Source organism: Podarcis tiliguerta, assembly GCF_965153285.1.
Source record: "Podarcis tiliguerta genome assembly, chromosome: 10".
In the NCBI taxonomy this organism is placed as follows: domain Eukaryota; kingdom Metazoa; phylum Chordata; class Lepidosauria; order Squamata; family Lacertidae; genus Podarcis; species Podarcis tiliguerta.
Window position 1 is genome coordinate 32,690,668 of NC_139543.1, and position 25,049 is coordinate 32,715,716.

The window sequence follows — 25,049 nt, forward strand, 5'->3', positions numbered from 1 at the left end:
GTGGTAGAAAAGCTCACCTAGATCATCTGACATCAGGAAGAGCCACTATCCAGAAAGCAGAGGACCAACCCCGCAATGCCTAATATGATGTTTTGCCCTAAGGGTCCAAGGAGGCTGAAGGACAACAAAGAGGTGTGATTTTTCATTCAGCATAAAAACAGGCAGAGATCACTTGATAATAACAAACAGAATCAAGTAGGGAATCTGAAGTCCCTTCTCAGTGCAAGTAAGCCTGAAAATCTTTAAATCCACCGTTACAAATGCATACACAAGATTTCAAAAGCAAATGCAATTTTTCACTGGATTGCTCTACATGTAGGCAGACTACATCCCAAGAGAAGCAGCCACATATTCCTGACATCTATAAAGAATGCTACCCCTCAACAAGACCTAAGACCATAACTGCATTGCAGGTTACAGCTTATCTGCATGTTTTTGTATTTCTGTGCACCTTCACTCCTCCCAATTTGCTAGTATTAGAAACACGTCCTGTATCTGTGTAACAAAGTTTTAAGCTTTTGGGGTGCAACCAATCTGCTCCTAGAAATATATAGCTATAGTTTTATTTCTATGATCTTGCAGGTCCTTGTCTTTTAAAAATCTCCCTTATGAGAATTTCACAATTATGCTTATACACTATAATCACACTTACTGGTAAAGTATCTTTGTCTTATTATGGCCTGAATAGGGAAGATGCTGATTGTTCACCAAGAAACAAACTAAATCTCAGTGATCAGCTTGAACTGTCCTTGAAGAGTTACCAAACAAAGAAGTACAACAAGACAAAACATAGGAAGCTCCATTGACAGATAACGGGGGGGAGGAGAATCAATGATGAAATGTCTGCCTACATTTCTTGCAGCAAGGAAACTGAAATACGGAGACTAGCAGCTCCTAAAAGTTTTTAGATGATGGTGAGCTGCTTCTACATGAAACCAATATTGACCAGGTTAATTCATACTCAGTCCATCTTCCTTTGCAGGACAATCTACATGCTAAGGAATGAATGCAGGCAAGAGAAGATAGTTTAGTAGAAAAGAAGTCAAAAGGCAATGTGTGCAAATACCATGGGCATGCCCTAAGATGTTACACAGCCTGAACTTCCCATTATTTCTTGAGCTCTGTTTTGTACATTTGAAGGAGATCATCTGCTAGGGATAAAGTGTCAGCATGCAGAGGGTCGAAAGGCCAGCTGGCTAGCCCCAGCCGGGTCGTTTCCTTCCAGCCGTCCCACTGCGAAGACCCATCGGCCTCTGCTCCGACGTAAATCAGCGACCCAGGCTTCAAAGCCAGGGCACACTATATCAGCAGAGCAAACTGCACACACAGAATAGGCGTGAGGCTTGTGGAAGCATACTACAACTACAAATTTATTAATCATAAATCAGGACAAAAAACATGTTGTCTCTCTCTTTGTCTTCTCGGCGAGAGAAGCAAAAGCAATAACACAGCGGAAGTTCCGCTAACGCAAGCAAAACAGTGCTGGAATGTAAACAGACATGCGACACGTAACAGTTCCATGTCTGCTCCTTAAGGTGGAATGGAAATTTCCCAACATAAAGAACCGCCCGCCCCCCCATAGAATGCCATTGACACATCACAAAAGTCAACCAGGGGGCTCAGCCAATGGTGGGACAATTAAGATCCAAAAGCTGGCAGAGATTGTAGCATTACCTAGCTATTCCTCTGTGCCACCGTCTCTTTCCTCTACCTCACATATACACATGGGGCATAAGAGGAATCAATTGCAAATCAATTGCAATTTGGTAAGCAAGAACAGGCCTGCAGCACCTGCAGAGTTGGATGGTGGTTCAAGCTGTGTGTCATCAGGCCAATAGCCACAAGTTTCCCATTCCAGCGCTAGAACATCAAAGATTCAAGAATACCTTGGATATTAGGTCTCCTTGTGATCAATGCTGGTAATTGTCTGTAAGAAGGGGCTGTCTTTCTCAATGCCTTCCAGTGTCTGTGCCACAGCTGCTGAATCCATTAAAAACTAACTGCAACATCTGAAGCATGGCACAAGGTATTATTTTGTACCATTGCTCAATTGGTGTGCTCATAGCAAAAGGAAAAGTTGCTTATCTAAAAGCTATATTTGTTTTGTATCTTTGTCCAAGAACACAGTAACATATAGAATAATCTTTAAATGGGTCACCATCCCCTAATTAATTTCATTAGTGTCTACAGCTTTCTTTTTTTGGTTCCCACTTCTGGGAGAAACTCTGGCTTTTTGTAGGCCTTTGACTTCATTATATCCCTCTTCTAGGGACATTAAAACATATTTTTGGTCCATTTGGCCTCATTCTTTCCTTCCCTTTTGTTGTGATTTGCTTCTCTCCAAGCTAAGGGATCCACTTGTAATTTTAATTTAGGCTAGCTTGAACAGCATTTGACTTCAGAGGTCATCTATGCCTATTATCAAGATCCTACACACATCCAACATAGTCAAGGAGTCAAAATCATTTAGATTCACCGTCACCCTTCCCAATCCTGCAGAGCTCTCTGAATCATCTAATGATTCTTCTAACTTTTGTTTTCTTAAGTGGCTTTAAGGACATTTATAACTTTTCCCTCTGGCAACAATTTTAAGTTACTTAAGTATTAGAGAATGGCAACATATATGCTTTTCTGCTAAAAGAAAAACAGAAAAATAATATTTCCCCTTGTTTTTAGAAGTATTTGCACATTTATTTTGTCCAAATTTGTTTCTGTGTAGTAGAATGCAATATAGATTGCATAAATATTATAACATCTCCTTAAATCAGTCCCAACTGAATTTCACATACAGTATGATAGCATCTTAAATTCACTTAACTTGTGTGATTTCAAACTTACATGGTTAAAGACTGACTGGTTGAAAACATACAAATTAAGTGCATTGAAGGTGGAGAGCTTAAAAGCACTTTGCCTTGCTTGGGGGACAAGGCCTGCTCAGTGAACCATCCAGAAAAGTAAGAATGTGTGCACAGGAGCTGTTCCAAGCAGGTGGTTCAAGTATACACATTTTTGTGTATATGTGCCATCCCCATGCATGATGTGATCATACTGCATATTGTTCAGTGGAAACTGGTTTATAGTTGAGGTTTTGTTGAAGCAGACATTCTCAGCTTTAAACAAAAGAAATCTTCTTTTGAAAGGAATTTTAAAAGAAAGATTCATCTTGAATCAGCAGAAAGTAACTTCCTTGAAGAGATATCTTACTAGAAGACAACAAACACTTTCTTGCAAGCTCTCTTAAATATGTAACACTTTAATGAAAAGATTATTGACATGATGTGAAACCAATTATACTGGCAACTGCAAACAAACAGAAAAAAGGAGGAACACGACCAATGAATGGCATGAGAAGGAAGCATAGTCTGAGGGAAGTCCAAAGGGGCAGATAGAGAGACCTAGAGGGCCACATTCAGCCCCTAGACCTGAGGTTCTGCACTTCCATTTTAAACCAATTTGTATTTTTGAAAGAGCATTAAAGTGTTTGAGGGGAACAGGATATTTTATTTTATTTTTTGCACTGGGCTAAACAGAAAAAAGCTATTCTGAAGGAAACATGAAACCAACTTATTTACTAGTGCAAATAGCTTTAATCATCTCAGAGATATAGTGATCCATATAAGCAGCCAGGGAGGAGATCGCAACGGCAGCAACATGCTGAACTAGGAAGCCATAGCTTGGTGTGGTGTCTGAACCTGGGTCTATGGTTTAGCTCTGTCCAGGCTAACCATGAGTTGTAGACCAATAACAAACCTTAGTAACAGCTTGTGGTGAGACTCTGGGGAGTTAACCTCGAGTCTTGTGTTTGGATGACACACTAAGCCAAGGATAGGGAACGTGTGGTATCCAGATGGTAACTCTGTAACTCTCATCATCTCTGACCTTGGCTATGCTGGCTGGGGCTGATGGAATCGTAGTCCAACACATCTGGAGGATTACAGGTTCCCCATCCCTGCACTAAGCCAAGCCAGGCTTTGCTGAGCATAGCAAAGATGCAAAACAACTAGAGATGCAAATCAGCTGCAATCTGCTCTCTGGGATATCACACACCCATGTTAGCATGATGTGTGAAAGGCCCAAGGAGAATAGAAAATATAAAACAGGTTAAACCACAGACCTTTTGAGAAGGTTGTTAGAAATTTCTTCCTGCCTCTCATTTGTATGAGTTTCAAGTGGATTGAACTGGGCTTTCATTCTCGCCCACAAGTAAGAGCACCTACTGATGCAGTGAGCAAGATACTGGTGTGTTGAAACAGCTAAGTGATGCTGCTAGTGTGGATCCCTGTGTGGCAGTGAAAGCTTCTCTCTCTTTTCAAGAATCATGGGGCAGGGAAAGGGATCAGCAAGTCCTGGAAGTAACTGCTGCTGGAAGACACCCTGTTGCTTTTTTCTAGATTTCAAGTCAGGCAGAGGGATACCATAATAAACATATTTCTTTTAAGAGGCTAATTTGTAAATCAACCACAATGGATGCCATTCTCAAAGTTGCAGCCCCATATGTGGAGGCAGGAAAAACTTTCTTATTCCTATTTCAGAATTTACAAAAGATCACAGTAGAAGTGATATGCTTACTTGTAGATCAGATGCTTTCCACCTTCCTTTGGGTTGCGTTTTCCCCTCCCCCATGTAACTTTTGCAGAGAAAACTGCTTCTGTTTGGATGGAGCTGTCTACTGCCATGGAAACAGAACAATCTTCTGCAAAGGACCAATGCTGAGATTTCTCTGCCTATTTTCCGGCAGCATTTCCCACTAAAGTGTCTAGGAAGAGCTTCAGTGGCTTCCTGTTATAGCTTGTAAATTGAATGTGTTGCTTCCCTACATAGAAAGGGCTAATGGTCAAGTACTATTATTAATTGTCTCTATCTATATAGTAAAAAAATGGGAATGTCACTGTGCAGCCTCCATTCAGGAGTCATAGTGCCACATCATATTCCTGGATTTGTACATGAAACCAGTTCCTCAAACCAATATTTGCTTCCTGGATCAAATTGTATGATGGATAGTAAGACTACTTCAAGTCAAGTATGCTTTAAATCAGGCATAGGCAAACTTGGCCATCCAGATGTTTTGGGACTACAACTCCCATCATCCCTAGCTAAGAGGACCAGTGGTCAGGGATGATGGGAGTTGTAGTCCCAAAACATCTGGAGGGCTGAGTTTGTCCATTCCTGCTTTAAATGCTTCTGGTCTTCTTCCTCGTTGCTTTGTAGCTTTGAAGCACAGAAGCTCAATAGTTTGGGCTCTCACTTCTGCTGTCAGTTGTTTCTCTTTTCAATCTACAAAGATAAATGACACTCTAAAATAACTAACACAGGGTGACATTGAGCCATAATAAATATAGGGACCAGCCATTCTAGCAGAGTAGACCCAAAGGCACATGAAGCCACTATGCTGTAGTAGATTATATAACTGTTCTTAGGTTATGGAATAATTTGCATATTTCTGACTTAGTGTGCTAATTAAAAAGAAGCCAATAGTTTGTCCCTGTAGCAATTCTAAACCTTTTAACTCCAAGATTCATTTGTAAACCTTGATTAACCAGCCAAATAGCTTTAGTGCAGAAGACATCTGGCTTGGTAGCCCTTTAATGCTTTCCTTTAATCCTATTTAGAGTACCTTTAATTTATACCATGAAAACTAAGTATTATATTTTGTCTCCATTGTAAGGTTATGCTACAACTGTCCATATCCTTGTTTCTTTGCGACTGAATGTCATCCTAAGAGACTGAAAAGTCTAAAGCTTATGCAGAATGTTATGCTTTGCAGATTAATTAGAGCACCAGTTCAGGAGCATGTTGCAGGATCTGAATTAGCTTCTGATAAGTTTCCAGCTGGAATTCAAAGTGGTGGTTTTATAGCTTTCTCAGTTGTAAATGACATGGGATTAGTCAGATGGAAAGCCACCTCAATCTTATTTTCCTATCTGGGTGCAGCTGCGGTAGGGGATGGATTTGCAGTTGATACAAACTGAAGGGGGCTGTTTTGTGTCACAAGGATTTTTCCTCCTGAAAGAAGATTCATTAGTTTCCTTTTAAGACAACAGCAAATATATGTTAAGACAGGCTTTACAACACAATCACATGTTCCTCCCCCCCTCCGCCATCTCTAGAATTGTATAGGTTGAAAGCTTTCAGGCCATTCCAAAATGTTATTTTTAAAAGAGTGAAATTGGAGCACTGGCTTGACATTCAAGCACCTTAAATCCTCTTATCCTTAGAACACTACGTAAAATCAGCCATTTAAGCTTCAAGTTTCCAAATCTCAGGTACTTTTTTCTGGTTTCTGAAACACTGTGGGAAGGGGTAGGGATTAACTGAACCCCAGTGCAGGCATGTTTACCGGATTCACATATACCACATGCAGTTGTCTCTAGTGCTCCTATGCAAACATGGTCGCAAAACAAAAATAATTTAATAGCAAAAACCTTTGTATCAGCTTGATTACAGGATTTAATTTGTGTCGAGGAAAATAGCAGGATCTCGGAATTAGATTGAGCTCTAAAGAGTATTAAGGATTCACTTAATAAAGTTTGAAACAGAATAAAATATCGCTGCCTCGGCCAATTAAGTACAGCTATTTAACTCATACTTTACTACAATGGAATCTTCTCACATCACAATGGATATTTGTTGAAAAGTGACTAAGCTGTGCCATGTGATGGGGTTCTTCAGATAGTCCTTATCCCTCTCTGTACCGTTCCACACCCTATGGGTCACAAGGCAAGAAAATTAGCACATGTCTTCACCATTTTCACTGGAATTAAACCAAACATGGATTGGCAGCTGCCATCACCCACTGATTTCTGAGTAGCAAGACCCTCCAATATTGCTGGGAGGAAAGAAAACATTTGAATAGAAAACAGAGTCACAGAATCATAGAATCTTAAGAGTTGGAAGGGACCACAAAAGTCATCTAGTCCAATCCCCTGCAATGCAGGAATCTCAACGAAAGCATCCATGACAGATGGCCATTCAACCTCTGCTTAAGAATCTCTAAGGAAGGACAGTACACAACCTCGGTTCCACTGTCAAACAGCTCTTAGTGTCAGAAAGTTCTTCCTGATGTTTAGTCGGAATCTCATTTCTTGCAACTTGAATCCATTGCTTTGAGCCACACTCCCCAGAGCAGGAGAAAACAGGCTTGCTCCATCTTCTATGTGCCAGCCCTTTAGATATTTGAAGGTGGCTATCATAGCTCCTCTCATCAGTCTCCTCTTTTCCAGCTAAATATACCCAGCTCTCTCAACCGTTCCTTATAAGGCTTGGTTTCCAGACCCTTTATCATCTTGGTTGCTCTCCTCTGTAAAATGCTGGAGGGGCTGCACTTCAGTTGGAACACATTTCCACATGTGGTGGGACTGTAAGGAACCAGAGGATTTATGGAACATAACTTTCTTGGAAATTTTATCACTGCAGCTGGGGTAATCATAGCCAGGACCTGGAAAGAGCTATCAGGAGGCACATTAGAGGAAGTGTGGCATATAGTGTTTAGGAAAATATTTCCCAGATCTCCCGAATTGAATATCCTGCTTTCATTTTAGTTTTAATGGTTTTTAACTGTTTTAACTGTTATGCTGTTTTAATAAGCTTCCGTATTTTATATTTTAATTATGGATATTTTAATGTAGTTGTATTTTAATTACAGGTAACTGTATTCTTGGTTTTATTCTTGTTATTTTGTTCTTGGATTTTATTTGTTTGTGAACCGCCTTGATATTTGTTCTTGAAATGAAAGGTGGGATAACATAATAAAACAGGCCAACACTTGCATGCATAGTAAAAATCCATAGTTTAATGCTATAGTTTAATATATAATAGTTTAATGCTACATAATTAAAAATGAAATTTGGTTATGAAAAGTCTCTAACATTAAATTGCATATTTCACATAACAAGCTTACCAAGGTTTTTTACTGAATAAAAATAATAAATCTCTTCAGCATCAATATAATCTGTATTTCAAAGGCACAATTTAAAGACATAATATTAGTGGGATGATTAAAAATATGTGCGCATTAAGATCAAATAAGCTGTTCTCTACCTTTTTAGTAAAAGCAAACCAACGCCCAACCAAAATAATGGCAGATCATAACAATGGAATATATGAAAACCATATGCCCATCAACCAAGGAATTTATATATATCTCTCAAAGTGGTATACAACTCAGTTAAAACATAACAGATGAGATCATATAAAATTACAACCATTTCCAGTAATCACAATAAAACAAATCTTCAGCAGGTGTTGTCATGTGCTGTCAATGTAACAACCACAACCACAATCAGGAAAGCACATGGGTGAAGAAGTAAAATATACAATGAGTTCTAGAAATAGCTAAGAAATCAATGTGTTTTCAAAACATCATTTTATAAAAGTACAATGCTTCAATTAGAACTCACTTTTCAGATAAAATTTGCAGTTAACAAGAAATGTAGCTGCTGCTATAAGATGCATGTCAGTCTTACCATGGGCAACTTCTAAAATGTTGTAAGAGCACATCTGCATATAACTTTCCATGCTATTGGGTTTGTACTAAAAGAAAAACATAGGAAACACCTGGGAAAACCACTGAAAGAGTTGTTGATACATTTTGTAGTGTGATCTGTCAGAAACTGGTAGGGAATTGCAACAGTATCAGCCTTTCTGGTAATAAGCCTTTAAAAGCTAAATCTATAGAGACTTACTAGAAGCAGTCATTGCATAGTAGTTGCATACAATCACTTAAAAAAATTAACTATATTGATCAAACCTGTAACTTCCTCTCTCATATCTCCTTTTACTCAGTTCCGATTTAACAAAACACACAGTTTCCTTATCTACGATGTAGTCTTAATAACAGTTTTCAGAGGCAGGAAAATATTCTGAGTTTGGACCAAAACACAGCTTTCATATTAAGAATATTCAGAGTGTAAAAGTGTAAAGTTCAAAAGAGATGAACAAACAACATTCTAAAAAATAACTGAAATATCTTCAGACTATTCAGGCTAATTTGAGACACTTTCATGCAAGACGCTAACATGTTTCAAATTCTGGTAGTGCTTCCCACCTAGACGTTTGCACTAAATACCCCAGGGGTTCCTTAATGTGTTAACAAAATCTTCATCATCCAAAATTCCAATACTTAATCCTTCATAATAGTCCTCAAACTCACAGAATGACACTTCATTAGCATTGCTGCAGGCATCCTCCAGAGTTTCTAGAAATGAAGATCTAATTTCTTCTTCTGTTGCATCACCTGTTAAAATATTGCTTATTATTAAAGACGTTAGCAGGGATGCCAAGAGAGCAGAAAAAATAGACAAAATCAAAATCCATGTGTCATTGTTATTAAAAGTATGATAAGAATTTAACATAAAGGGATTTCTTAAGTGAAAATTGCAGGAGGCAAACCAAAGCAGGAGAAGGTCAAAGGGAATTTTATCTCAGATTTTTTAGTCTTTCATTACCCCAATCTGTAGATATGAATGAGGAAATTAAACAAAGCAATCTTGTTCCATAGTATGGATTTGAAGAATTCTTGATAAATATACACAGAATAGTGGCTTGGAAGTTACCAGCCATCATTGCTATGTCCATGATATAACCATTTTTCAAACCCATTTTTACACCATATTTTTTCTAAATTAAATAAACCAAGAAAGTAAGAAAGAATCACTACCTTGTTTTCAGTATCACAATGATTATAATCAATACTCATATTCATATTTCAGACAATATTTTCAAGTTCAATTATGACACATTAAACCTTAGTTGCTGTTAAAAGAACTGGACCAGGATAGTCCATTTTTTGAGTCAGTTGGTAACTTTATTATCAAAATGTAAGGCAAGCCATTCAAATAAGTTGTGAATTGTTGACAAGAAGATGCTAGCTCCCCTCTTTCCCACATTCCCAAAGTGTGACTAAAATGGGTCAGAAAGCAATGTGCAAGGCATCTACTCCTTTCAATCACTATCAACCCAAAGCAAAAAGCTTTGAGCCCTTCTCCCTAAGTTGTTACATCAGTATTGAGGGGGCTGGGAATTTGATCACAGTTTCTGTATATTTGTGAGCCTTCTTCATACCTTTTCAGACTACTGTATACGATTGACACAGCACTGACCACTCGCCTTGGGATGAATGAGCACATGTTAATTTTTTGTATTCAGTAGAGTTCATTACAGCTTATTGTGGTACCAAAAGGTTGTAATGGTATCTGTTCAAAGATATGTACGTGGAAATGTGGTACTTAATCAAAACAAATATTTTTTTTCCTAATGGACAAACTTAGGCATCCACAAATAGCCTTTGTGACCAGTCATTAATTGTTGTAACCTCATTCCCTCCCATCCTGTGGCACATCTTAGAAGTCCTAAGGGAGCACCAGCCTCTTATTCCAGTTAGGCCAAGAGAATTGTGGCAGTTGTGGCAAAAAAAACCACAACCACCTTTTGCCATTTACACCAAAACAGGACACACAATATGAGTGACTCACACTGCCTTCCCCACAAGTTCAGAGAAATCAGAATAGACACCGTCCTTTCACTTTGTGTTGTTGGGCTAGTCAGAAGAAGTAGGATAGATAATACGACGTTGATAACAAGACAAATCAACAATTACTTTCTTGTACATTAATTACCTGCGACGACTTGAGGATGTTTTATAGCACAATAACATTTCTTGATATCTGTCATAGGAACACTGCCAGTTTTGTTATAATCCAGCTTCATATAAGCCTGAAACAAAGACGACGGTCAGAAAAGAGCAAGGAAGAGAAACACAAATTATGCTCACATACACCTGGCATCTTGAATGATAAGAATTAATTGGTTGGTTTGACCTTAAAAAGACAGAATGTTCATTTTTTTTAAAAAAAAAGCAAAAACCCTTAAGTAAAGAAATCATTTTAGTTGTGAACCTACACCCCCCACGTTGGGTATGGAGAAAGATAAAAAATGGAGTAGTAAAGTAAATAGCTGGGTGTGCTTAACTACACACACTTCGCTGGAAGCAAGCATTTAATTTTATTTATTTATTAAAATATTTATATGCCACTTTTTAAAAAATGTATTGAAGTGGCATGCAATTTAAAACAGTAACTTTTGTAACTGGTATCAGGAAAACAGGCTGTTTAATGACTTTTACGTCAAAATATAAATTGTTGTCTCCAATGTTATTCCTACTCAAAGACTAAACCCATTGAAATTAATAGACCTGACTAACTTAAGTACATCAGTTTTATACTGTGAGCGCAACTTACTTGGATCCAAGTCAGGTATTTCATGCCCACAAGTCTGTTTAGGGTGAAGGGTTTTGTTTTGTTTTTTAGATTTTTTTTTGGTCAACACTGGCAATTCATTAACACTTTTTTCTGCCTGATGCATAAAGCATTTTCTCACTGACTCACTCATTTTCTCACCAACTGACAAATTTTATTCAAATGACCTAGAAAGAAAATTCCTCTCTCTTTCTGCACATCCGTTGCCAAAGGAAAAAAAAAAAAAAGATTGGTACTGTTCAAAACAGGAGTTATATTTTCACAAAGTGAAATGCCTAATGGGTTCAAGGACCATAGGATTAAATACCAGGAATGATACCTTTATTCTAGCATGCAAAACAGACCTGCAGGTGAAAGACTATTTTGCAGTGGATGCCTTTAATCTGTTCTGATATTTGCAGTGCATTATTGTGGCACGCACAGTGTGGCCTTAAGGAGTCACATTTTATGTTATGCATGCAAAAAGTACAAAAGAGAGGAAGAGCTACTGAAAGAGAGCAAAGACAGAGAAACAAATTACAAACTGAAATGTTTATAATAAATATTAAGAAGGGTGGTATAGAAATGCTTTAAGTAAATGAAATCATGATTAGTTTTTTAATAATGACACAGTCTGGAAATATTTATCAGAAAACTTATACAGTATTCCTATTTTACAGATGGTAAGAAACAAATTTTAGTAACTTATCCAGTCTCAATCACCCATCCCTGCCCCCAAAAGGAGTACAGAATAAAATCATATGAGTAAAATTTGTATCAACACTTGCAGAATTCTGGTTGCCGTTTCAAAGGTATTGATTTGTTGTTCCAGAAAAGTCAACGGGGCAAGTCATTTATTATAAAGGCAACAAGAACTGTTAAATGACAAACCAGAGGAAGCAAACTTTTCTTCAAAACATAGAGTGATTAATGATCTTAAAGTATATATATTGGATACTAGATAGTATTTAACCATAAAGCATTAAGCAGATCAGTACTTCTTAGTTATCTGTAGATAAACTTGTTGTTGTTTAGTCGTTTAGTCGTGTCCGACTCTTCGTGACCCCATGGACCAGAACATGCCAGGCACTCCTGTCTTCCACTGCCTCCCAGAGTTTCTACAAATTCATGTTGGTAGTTTCGAGAACACTGTCCAACCATCTCGTCCTCTGTTATCCCCTTCTCCTTGTGCCCTCAATCTTTCCCAGCATCAGGGTCTTTTCTAGGGAGTCTTCTGTTCTCATGAGGCGGCCAAAGTATTGGAGCCTCAGCTTCAGGATCTGTCCTTCCAGTGAGCACTCGGGGCCGATTTGCTTCAGGATGGATTGGTTTGATCTTTTTGCAGTCCATGGGACTCTCAAGAGTTTCCTCCAGCACCAGAATTCAAAAGCATCAATTCTTCGGCGATCAGCCTTTTTTATGGTCCAGCTCTCACTTCCATACATAACTACTGGGAAAACCACAGCTTTAACTATTCAGACCTTTGTCGCAAGGTGATGTCTCTGCTTTTTAACTGTCTAGGTTTGTCATCGCTTTTCTCCTAAGAAGCATGTGTCTTTTAATTTCATGACTGCTGTCACCAACTGCAGTGATCATGGAGCCCAAGAAGGTAAAATCTCTCACTATTTCCATTTCTTCCCTTTTATTTGCCAGGATATAATGGGACCAGTGGCCGTGATCTTAGTTTTTTTGATGTTGAGCTTCAGACCATATTTTGCACTCTCCTCTTTCACTCTCATTAAGAGGTTCTTTAATTCCTCCTCACTTTCTGCCATAAAAGTTGTGTCATCTGCATATCTGAGGTTGTTGATATTTCTTCCGGCAATCTTAATTTCAGCTAGGGATTCATCCAGCCCAGCCTTTCGCATGATGTATTCTGCATATAAGTTAAATTAGCAGGGAGACAATATACAGCCTTCTTGTACCCCATTCCCAATTTTGAACCAATCAGTTGTTCCATATCCAGTTCTAACTGTTGCTTCTTGTCCCACATAGAGATTTCTCAGGAGACAGATGAGGTAGTCAGGCATTCCCATTTCTTTAAGAACCCCCCATAGTCTGCTGTGATCTACACAGATATGTAGATAAGCTACATATATTTATATATTTAAAACCCACTTACTTTTCTCACAAACGCTTTCCTATATTCATTCATTTCACCAAAGATGGCACGAGTAAACTCAGCATAATCAACTTCATCATTTCTGTTGTCATTAAGCATTAACCACAAAGATTCAAACTCCTAAAATTAAAGAATTTTGTGTCAAATAAGTTGCAATTCAGCACATAGCCTAACGCTACCACATAACGCAACAATGGAAGAGGCCAAGTTTTTATTTATTAAACTTCTATCCTACTCCTCATCCCAAAGAAGTACAGGGCAGCAGACAGGTGACAAAACAATAAAAAACATATTTAAAACAATTTCAATATAGATGCAGACTTCAAGATTAAGTGTTTTAATTCTAACATGGCACAGTAGAAGCAAATTGTATTTTCCAAGTAAACTAGATGTAATGTGCAGACTATTTGTCCTAGGTTATAATGGAAGATATATTTTCACTTTAACATGCATGATGAAAAAGCCCTTTTGGCTACAATTTTGTTAACCTAATGGTATTTAAATTAAATTCTGACCCCAAGTTTGCCATGAGAGCAAGCTAACATCTGACATCCCCAGCCACTTTCCTAAAAAAAAAAAAAAAAAAAAAAAAAAAAGGTCTACGATTAAGTACCACAACTTTTAGATAACAACTTTGTAAATCACATCTGCTTTCAGCCAGTATCTCTACCATGGAAGGTACACTTCAGAATACTATTTTCCCCTTGTCTGGTCTAGTCCAAATTTACAAGTGGCAACTAATGACCTACAGCAATGTTCCAGGTATCAGTGACCTGCAGAAATGTAGTTTCCCCACTGTGCTTATGTCTTTCTTAGTACGGCTATCAGGCCCTTGGAAACTAAAATGTTCAAAGTTCCTGGCATCAGAAGCTCTGATACATGTGTTTTCCTTGGAATCTGGCATCCATATTAATGATGTCAAGCATATTAGTGATGTCCAGGCAACAGTGCTGTTGGGGTGGGAGAGAGAGGAGACCAACCAGCCTCTCTGCCTCCTACAGTAGCAATGAGGGAAGTGGGTGGGAGGGAAATTGTTTCTGACTTGTATTGAGCTAGATAAACTATGAAGTTTGGAATATATCACTACTGACAACCAGCCTGACCTCTCATACTTGCTTGAAACAAGAATTCCAAAAGAACTCTGCCTCCCAGAAGTAAAATTTTGATAAGGAGAGTGTGTATGTCAGCATAAAAATTGCTGTCCATGTTCCATAAAAATATGTTAAGTATCTTGATTCCTAGCAACTTATTTTATACAGAGCTAGAGAAGGCAAGCTTTTATATTTTCCTTTTTCTTTCTAAGTTACCTGTTCTGCTGATGCCAACTCCGTGTTCTCTAAATAAAAATACATTTAACTGTTCTAGACTGGTACAGGGAAGCTGCTTTCTACCCTGGGAATGAAACAATCCATAGAGGGTTGGTGGCAGCAATTTACCTCTGAGATATACCCAGAGTAGTTTTTAGATGGAACATACTAGGTTGTTCTGAGATGGGGATCAGTAGATTCCCTCAGAAGAGTGGGTTCATGACAGCATACCTTTTCAGAAATGTCTAAATGAAACACTTTCAGTGCTTGTTTGAAGTCTGCTTCTGTAAGAATTCCATGTTGTTTCTTTTCCAGCTCCCGGAAATACTTTCCTAATCTTGTAATTGTACGAACTCCTCTTTTACTTAGTTTTTCTCTTAACCTGTCTGGGGGAAAAAAGGTAAAAGCAGGGAACATTTTAATACTGTCTATTCTGACTTATAATTATTCTCCAAGGTCTTAGGCAGAGGACTTTGAAAGTCCTGCTACATGAGATATTTTTCACTGGAGTTGCTGCGTATTTAACCCCAGACCTTGCGCATGCAAAAATATTTTCTTCCACTGTGCTAAGAGATAACCTTAAATAAACAAATAAATGGATACATAACGGTTTTGCTTTGCATCAGTAAATAACTATATTTCTTAGTAACAACCTAAAGTCCATTTCTTCTGGACATGTAATAATGTTAATAAACTATTAACATTATTACATCTTGCAGAATAAAAGGACTTTAGGTTGTAACTAAGAATTATAGTTATTCACTGACACAAATGGAATAAAATGGAATAAATATCACCAGAAACATTTTTTTTAAAAAAATCCAAGAACATGAAGAACATTATGAAATGAAAGTTACATAAGTTAATGTCGTTATGTTATAAAAAACTGTTTGAATTGTAAATAGTTTGCTGAATGTGATGGTCAATTTACTTCTAACAGAGGCCTGGCAGATATAATGTATACAAAACCAATAGACAGCTATGTTTGTATAGTTACTAAAGAGGTGATTGTGTCTTGTGAAATTTTCCATTATGTCTGCTGGCACCAGAGACTGTTACATTTACATGGGTCAACAGAATAAAAAAGGCCACGCTGTAACAGACCATTTAATGGACGTTCCATTTGAACTCACTGGCCCTTAATTAAAGGCCAATGGCATGTCAGAGAGACCCTTTTGATTGGTTAAAGGAGTCTGACAGGAAAGAATAAAAGGGCAGACACAGCACTACTGTGAGAGAGTCTGGAATAAAGAGTCTGAAAGAAGACAAAAAAGAGAGTATGAAAAGAATGGGAGCTGAAGAAGCCCCTGCTGTCAAGAGGAATCAGCTGGAGGCGTGAGAGGTCCTAGTGGCAGCATGTAGTTGTCCAGGGAGAAGCAGCCAGGACACCATGGCTGAAAGTCTTAGAAAGTCTGCAGAGAAAGAAAGAGTAAAACAGCAGTGCTCTAAAATAACAATACCCAGATTTGTCAGCTGTTAACAAGTGTCCGTGTTGGATACACTGGGTTTCCACAGCTTCACTTGTATATAAACACAGAGGTTTAGCTATCAACGCCTTTAAAAACTGAATGCCACCCATTCAGTCAGAATGCTTTCAAAATCTTCTAAGAGCATGTACTGTAAGGTTAGGCATGAGAAGGGGCAGCACCACTAGATGAACTTTAAACTAAGATTGTTGGCTTATTCAAGGGATGCTATTTACAGAAAGGGATACACTGGGGTCTTAAAGGCATTTGTTAACAGTTCTGTTAACAGTTTCTGAAGACTCAAGAGACGCTGTTGTTGACAACAACCTCCAAGCGCCTTTCACTGGAGATAAAATTCCTTAAGATTCCACCCCAATCAAATACGCACACAACCCAGGCCAGGTATTGGGAACAATCTACATCTACAACCAAAAGTTCCTCTGGTTGTACAGTCAACTAGCAATTTAGGCACATTTAACTTGTGCAAATTTATCTTTATGTGCTTGGCTGGAAAAAAATTAAAGGGTATGGGCATCTGGGTGGAGAAAAACGTTGGCAATCGTACCCACCATTGCACTCACCTTGGGAGAGTGTTTGGCGGTGTAGAGAGAGGGTGTTTTGGCTAAACATGATTTTGGCTTTATGCACAAACCCCAGCACAAATTGTATTTCTAGCTGCTTGGACAGTTTGGCTAACTTTACAAATTCACCTGTGCAACCTTCCTTTGGTAAAATCTATATACAGGACAGCGTCTTAGAACAACTCAGCACCTGGCTTACTACTGCTGATCCTTATTGGATAAGCATAACAACACACTTGAGTATTACATTATGGGCCTCTGTTTCCCCTCTTTATTGTCTGGTCTTATACCTCACACTGCCCTCATCAAATCACTATCGCCCCACTCCTCAACTGTCAAAACCTAGTTAACACCCATATGAATGGAACCTCAATCATTCTGCTGTCACCTAGATCAATCAGACTGGATTTACCTGATCCTGGCCCCACTTAATAAAATCTTAGAAGCAATAGGTCTCTTATCTCCTCTGCCAGAATCTGTCACCAAGATCTACTGTTACACAGGCTTACAACATCATAACAGTACAAAGCCTCAAATCGGCTACAAACTATTTTCATTTCAAAACATGAACATAAACAAACATATATACAGCTTTTCTCCACAGTGCTCAGGACACAGTGATTCCTGACCAGGTTGAATCCTTTATAAAGCCCTTGAGTTAACTGAGGAAAAGAACCTTGACCAAAGAGAAGACTTCAGGCGAAGTCCTCTGTAAAGCCTGAGTTAGCTAGAGAGAAAAGAAGATAAGGGTAATTGGCTACTGGCTTAGAATACAGAAGAGAACCAGAACAAGAAAAGAGATACCTCTTTAAAGCTAATATCTTTTAAATCTAGCATCTGACCTACAAATAATCCAGTTATATAATACTATAAACAAGTTTTAATAAGTAATTGCTTGACTTTTAAAATTAAGTCTCTGGCCTTTTCATCCCATGACTAAATCCAGTATTGCATGTTATATGAATAGGAACTTTTTTATAATTTAATGGTGGCAGACAGTGCTTTTTCCCCCCAGGGGTACTCAAGGGTACGTAGTACCGGCACCTCTTTTGTTGCTGTTGTTAAAAAGTGTGGCACTTACTATTACAACTTCACGGTGAGTACCGGCATGTTTTCCTAGAAAAAAATCACTGGTGGCAGCATAAATAAAAGGGATAAGATAAGCAGGTATATTCAGTTTATATGTAAAAGCAGAAGTGATTCTAGCTGGCATTCTGCTCTTAATTGCTGTTTCCACTTTGGTTGGGTGGGGTAGTATGTATCCTTTTTATGTTATTGCAGGATGAGCAATAACATAAAAGTCAATAACTTTTTGATATATTTTAATTTGGAATTATATGCTTTTTGAAAGAAATTGTAAGTTGCTATGAGACACGGTTTTTGTAGCAAGCAGCAAATAAATATTAATAATCAGGGCTTTTTCTGTGAAAGCACTCACTGGTACAAAGTACCAGCACCTCCTTTTTTAATGGAAAGCATAATAATAGTAATAGTAATAATAATAATAATAATAATAAAGGTGGGATTTTATGCCTAGATATGTTAATATAGTTAAAAAGCAAAAACCATCCTTCCATGAAGGCACATGGTATGGGATATACAAACCTTGAACATTCCGTAAAATAATATTGTCTTCACCTTCTTGTTTGATAGCATGTTCCTCATTTTCCACATTAAAATTCCTATAATATATTAATTCATTAGAACCACGCTACACATAACAGAAGTTAACTTTCATAGATCTACTCAAATTATCACCTACAGGTATGCTAGGAAAAGGCAGTTATTTGTAATTTATAAAATGCTTTATAGTAACTGATCAAAATTCAGTATTTTTTGAAACCAATTTATTTAAATGCCATAAAGCACCCTTTCTTAGGTTGGCAAACCAGCCAAAGCTAGTATAAGTGCTCTTAAGTTACCTGGTCAACCAGAGCTTGATTCTTCAGAGGGAGTTCAACCCAATTCAAAATAAGTTGCATATTTCCACCCAGTTTAGAAGATTATCCAGCCACCACCCATCTTGTCATTTTAGCATCTTTACAATCCTTGCTTCTAATTACTACCTCTCTTCTAATTTGTCTTGCTAAAGAGTTCTTTCCCTCACTCACCTCCAAAAAATCCCACTATGATTTTACTGATGATCTCTAAACCTTAGGCCTGCTATGCTATCAGGGAAGTCCTAGAAGTACAGATCAAGGATTACAGGAATGCAAGTGGCATTTGTGGCAGCAGAAACCCTGGGTGGATCTACATTCGTGGTTTATAACATTAATAATGTGTTATTAAAATGTGACACCAGAGGGCACTGCAGAGCAACGAGCCACCAGCCATAGGGAAACAGTATGTTAAAGGTAAGGTGACGTTTTATAACAATGTATCTAATATTGTTACAAAAACGTTTAAAAGATCAATGTAGATCCAGCCCCTAATATTTCCCCCTTTCTTGTTCTGCTCCCTACTTCAGGGTCCCTTTATCTTCAACAGAATAACTGCTGATTAATTCCTACCTTTTGAGGATATAACACATTGCTTTTTTTTTTTACAGAAAGTGTTTTGTTTTATAAAATGGATATGCTACAGCTGCAGTTTGAAGAGAAATTTGTGCTGTTTCTTTTCTCTTGCACGGTCCAAGCAGCTAAAGGAGGGAAATAGCCTGAAGAGAAAGTATTAAGGAGCCCCTCACCACCTACAACACTAGATTCCCCCTTCAGATAAAATTTCACAGTTGCATTTTCTGAAAGAAAACATAATAATGTGTTAATGTAATATAGTGCTGCCTGTATGTTTCCTCCATTTATCTGGAGCTTCATAAAGGGAAGGATTATGACCCTCCCACTTCCCCATCTTAGTAATTTCAACTTCACAGTATCTGTCTAATCAGATATAACACTTATGCCCATCGAGATCCAGCAAAAACCCCAAATCTCCCAAGTCAACATAAACCTTTATTTGTGAACATATTTTCAAGACAAGAAATAAAATCTGACCCGTTAGACTAAATTCACTTACTTTAGAAAAGCTCTAGCAGTTTCATCAATATTTGTGACACGGATTGTAAATACTGGTTTCTGTTTCATACTTTCTGGAAGGGCAGGGTGTTGCACACTCAAAAAAGTTAGGTCTGCTCCCTGTCAGCAATAAAAGTGATTTACAATATTCCATAAAATATAACTCACTCATCACTACTACCTTCATAAAAATGAACAATTTCACATATGTTTGTCTTATGCAAGCACAGACACCATTTGGTTTCTATACTCAATCTTCTTCTTTCTTCTAAGCAGTTCTCTAGCAATACTAGCAACAATAACTACTATTCAATTAGAACTCTCAATCCTCAGCTGTCCTTGCTCATTCTGCCAACCAGCCACCCACAAGCTCCATTCCACCCAAATACCTTGTCTATTCCCACAATGCCCCAAGTGCCTGCAGTAAGTTAGCTCTATTTCCTAACAATACCCTCATTTAGTAACATGATTTTATCTGCTCCCTGCCTTTGTTGATTGCTCCCATTGTCATAGAACCTCTCTACTTGCATAGCCTGGAAAAGTTCTAGTCACTAGAACAATTACAAGTACAGTGACATGAACAAATGCATTCAAAGTGGTGCACTCAATTAAAGACATGTCTAGTTATGGGAATTGGATTGGGGAAGAGAAAAGCAGTATTTAGTGATTCATAGCAATATGAATTAAGAGTGTTCACCAGTTCAAGGTGATGTGCCCCCCATGATGTGACATATTTAACAATGACTAGTTACGAAGAATCTATCTACACTTAAGAGCTTCAATTGTTTATTTCCAAAATGTAATACTACAGAAGTCTCTTTCAATACATGTACTGAGGAACAGAGGAGCAGCTAACAAAACTATCCTAACTGCTGTGATAGCCCAATGACCATGGAGGAAATACAAAGGAGCTTGCAATACCCTATTATCCAGCTACAAACTTGTTACTAGAGACTCAATTGTGGCAGAATCAAAGACTGCTCCAAATAATATGCGTCACAGATTCTCAAAAGCCCAAGTTTGCTTTATCCCTCTGTTCACAGAATGATTGCAAAAACCGCACAATAGGAGTATTCTCTTTGTATTAACTGCCCAGTATAATTTGGCACCTCTTCAAATTAATTTACACATTTAGTTCACACCCAAGGTTCTGGACCATATAATAAAAAGTGAACACAATTCTTCTGTCACCTATTATTCAGCAATTAGTTGTTTTCCTTGAATGCTAAAAAGAATAGCAACATCTAAAACAATACACCTAAAAATGACAGCTGTGGTGTCTTAAAATTTTGCAGTAAATCCTTTTAGATTCTAATAAATTATGATCAATTTGCAAAAAACATGCCATTGCATTTTGCAGTTAGTCAATAAAAGGAATGCCCATTAAACAAAGCTGTTGTAATTTGATTATAAAAGTTAGCAATTAATAACCCCTTCCTGACTGCTACTGATTGCCCTCTTGTGGGAAAAGTAAGACATGCAGTTTTATTCCACTAATACAGTACTATTGACAATTGATATACTGTATTCAACAGAACAATTCATAAAACCAAGATTCAGGCACAGAATACAAATCCACTGACATGTGACAGGTGGAGGGTCACACTCCCGAGTCCGCACTCTGGAAAGTGCCTACACAAATGCCTTTGTTAAAACCATCTATATTACTAATGAGGGAAGGAATAGCTTTACCTTTCTTGTACGATGAACAGACACTGCACCACTTTTCCCCAGTCGAGTCCCTTATGGTAGTGTGGTGTTCCTGAGAAGGGACACTCATACTTTGCTCCAGACTGCCGTGCATAACCAGTCCTGTTCCCCAACACTGCTTCGTTCTGTCTCTACCCCCACAGCTGCTTTCAGCATTTGATCATTCTCCCCCCACCAGATGCTCACAACACTTTTTCCTTCCTCACTAGCCCTCCATTCCTTCTCTTCCTCTCCCTAGTCTAACAGTTCAAACAGTTACTTTCCCAATATTCTGATTCCTTTAGCAGCAGTTGCCAAGCTGGCCCAGGCTACTGCAGTATCCCCCATTTCTCACATTAGTACTTATTCCTGTTTTTCCTAGGCAACTGGCCTTATGAAATATATTAAAACCAAAATAGGAACATTAAACTAAATCTCATCACAAAACTACACAAATATACATATATCATCTGCCACATTACATACCCTCCGGTTTTCTTTAGTCAATCTTCAGGTGCTTCTCCTGATTAAGTAGATTTTTACCGCTTAGTAGAATTTTTACCGCTTACTTACACTTTTGCACTGAGCTGTTATGGAAGCCCCCACCTCCACCCATGAATTCAACAACAGACTTCAGATTATTCAGTTTGCAAATGTATGCCTCCTTTCCATAATACTCCCAGATTAACATTCTTCAAACCATATTTGTAGTAACACAGCTTTGTTCCAACTTAGAGAAAGTTGGAAAGTGCCACTATCTTCCAACCTCTGAGCCCAATCTTGCAAAACTTCCTGTGGTACACATTCAGTCTTTCTCCAACCTGTCAAAACACCTCCCTGCAAATTTGGCAGATCGCATTGTGCCCACTAAATAACACACACACACCCCGATGCCGCCCCAATTTTGAGATGTTGTTCCTGGCTCATTTTTCCTCGGCCACAGAAATCAAGATAACTTAATTTGTCTAGTTTAGTACTGAGGAACTAGAGTAAAATATTATAGAAAGATCAAATCACCACACCTAACAAATGCAGATCCACAAGCCCTTAGGTAAGCATTGTCACAGAAGTTCACCATACTTACAACATAGACATCACTTAGACAGTATTGCTTTCCTTTTCTCTGTCCACGCTGATGCGTATAAACTCCCTTCTGAATGAAAGGTAGAGCATTTGTTCTGTGCAAAATTAAAAAGCAAAACCAAACCTTTAAGTTCATTTCCTGAGAGGTAATGATTTGATAAAATTCTGAAGTTATTCCTTATTCTACGTACCTATTTTTACCAAATTGCCGATATTCATATACAGTTAGAGATTTGTCATATGCAAAGAAAAATCCAATCAGTTCTCGACAAGCATCGCGACCATTTCTATAATGGTAACAGAAGCTATCGTAAGTTTTTTTAAAAAATAGTGGAAACCCTATCAACCGAACAGACAAGAACTTGGCACGTTAGGTACATCAACATCTACCATAAGAATAATTTTCTAGATACAAAGCAAATGAACAAATGAATTACTTCCTATGCTTGCAGGCAAATCCCTACCTCTTACCTCCTCTAAGCAAATGAAAGAGTTTTGTCAACAATTTGGGGCTACATTCACAAAACTCTTATTTATGAATGGAGCTTTTCAATCCATTAAAATGTGCATACAGCAGCCCCCTGTTTTGTTCATGCAATGTTAGACTAAGGCCACAGTACACAGGTTGTGCAATATTTCACACGTAGATTTTTTAGTTTATTATCCTGTCCTTCCTTCGAACTGCAGCTCAGGGTGGTTAACAACCAACAGATAAACAATCATACAAAGTAACACATAAGTCATCAGCAACAATTCAACAGTGAATAACCTCAATAAAAGAGCATCTAAAGATAATTACTGCATTATGCCAACACCAGGGCAGTGTGATATATATATAGCCTCCTTGCAAAAAATAGTATTCCGTGCCTCCTCTCCTCTATCTACCACTGCCCAGATGCATATTGTCTCAAGTAAACAATTGAAACCTTACAAAGCACAATACTTAATATGTCAAACAATAATTTTTAACCAATCAGTAATGGTCTAGCTAGCTAGCTGGATCCTCAGACAATAACAAAGCAGTAATATAAAAACTAATAAAAACCACAAAAGACAGTATCATACCTGACCGTCTTCGATTTCCTTCAATAGCAGCAGCAGTTTGATTTTACACAGAGAGAGCGCGCAAAGGAGCTAAACTATCACCATTTCCACAGTGGCTTATGGTGACTCCAATCTTACCCACTGTATCTCAGTGATCAGATAATCTTCCAGTGACACCAAGGGCTGCCCTTCCTTCCAACCCTCCCAGCTCTTATACAGAAGGATTCCTCGCCTAGTCTGCCACCCTGGGTTGCCCTTCTTCCAAGACTTCCTCAGGGAAAAACATGCAATATTATTTCATTATCTTATTAGAAACTATTGGAGTAAGATATAGACATGAAAGTAGCATCCTCAGTTAAAGCATACTTGCGTTACAAAATACTTTAAAAGTTTTAGACATACCTTGATAGTATTCTACCATCAAAGCGTAATTTGTTGGAAAGCACATTTTCAGTTAATGCTGACCTAGTCCTTATTCTGTAAAAATAATTCACAGTATTAGTTAAGATCTGCACAAGCAAAAATAAACTTCTTCATGCAAGCTACTTTTGAACCTAAAAATGCTCATGAATTGTGAGGATAACAAATCATGAAAGCAGTGGGCAAAGTCAACATGTGAATTCCAATTGCTAATAAACCAACAACAAATACAACAGGAAATATGTTCTCACTATTTATGCTATCAGCCACATTCCTTTTTCACAGCTCTGTAGTGGAGATCAACACTGTGAAGAAATTCCTTAATGATCTAAACTGCCCACTTCAGTTCAGCGTTACAATGATGTAGGTAACACTATTTATTTATCAAAATATTTATATCCCATTGTTCTGCAAAACACTTGAGGCAGCTTACAATTACGTAAATGGAAACTATGTAATAAATAAAAAAATCAATTGTAACATTGATTGATGTTCAACCAAGTCATACACAGGGTAGGCCCAATGAGTAGAGAGTGGAGTTGCACTGCTCGCCCTGGCATCAGGCACACAGCTGGGTCACCCCAGGTGTTCAAGAGTTGGCATGGATGTCTGCACTAAAAAAGCCTAGGGATGAATAGCTGCTGCTTGTGCACAGGCTTCCATGCATTAGGCTTCCACATGGTTAGTAACCCCTATGTGTGAGCACACATACAGACTTCTTAAGTGCAGATAGGGCCCACAGTCACTGGCAGAGGAAGGGGGTGCGGGGGTTGCGGTCCATCCCAGGTGTCATCCCTGAGGGGGGTGACATCGCCATGCTGCCGCCCCCCAGGACACTTACCCCGCCCCTGTGCATGGCTAGCCCCTCCCCCATGCGGCTAGCCCGACCCCCGGGTGCACAGCATGTACACCGCTCCAGGCATTGGAGCAGCTAGCACGACCTCTGCCCAATGCATGTAAGAAACTGGTCTTTCCATGATGCCTCCATGAGATTTACACATGAAAGGGGCTACAATTTCCATTTTATCTAGATTATTGACATATGGTAAGACACACTAAGCACTAGATAGGACAACTCTGGGGATGTTACCAAAC

At 38.3% G+C, this 25,049-nt stretch overlaps 1 protein-coding gene across 2 annotated transcripts in view; it reads right to left on the minus strand.

Annotated features, from left to right (window-relative positions):
• Positions 1 to 7,769: 7,769 nt before the first annotated feature.
• The window catches only part of CAPS2 (calcyphosine 2), a 34,090-nt gene continuing 16,810 nt past the window's right edge, over positions 7,770 to 25,049 (minus strand). For both annotated transcript variants that reach the window (XM_083399755.1, XM_083399754.1), the window contains exons 11-19: positions 23,937 to 24,011; positions 22,682 to 22,777; positions 22,492 to 22,585; positions 19,720 to 19,838; positions 18,313 to 18,389; positions 14,892 to 15,046; positions 13,354 to 13,473; positions 10,614 to 10,710; positions 7,770 to 9,232 (exon numbers count right to left, since the gene is read on the minus strand). In XM_083399755.1, coding sequence (XP_083255881.1) covers positions 9,057 to 9,232; positions 10,614 to 10,710; positions 13,354 to 13,473; positions 14,892 to 15,046; positions 18,313 to 18,389; positions 19,720 to 19,838; positions 22,492 to 22,585; positions 22,682 to 22,777; positions 23,937 to 24,011 — 1,009 coding nt within the window. In that variant the 3' untranslated portion in view covers positions 7,770 to 9,056. The remainder of the gene's footprint in view (positions 9,233 to 10,613; positions 10,711 to 13,353; positions 13,474 to 14,891; positions 15,047 to 18,312; positions 18,390 to 19,719; positions 19,839 to 22,491; positions 22,586 to 22,681; positions 22,778 to 23,936; positions 24,012 to 25,049) is intronic.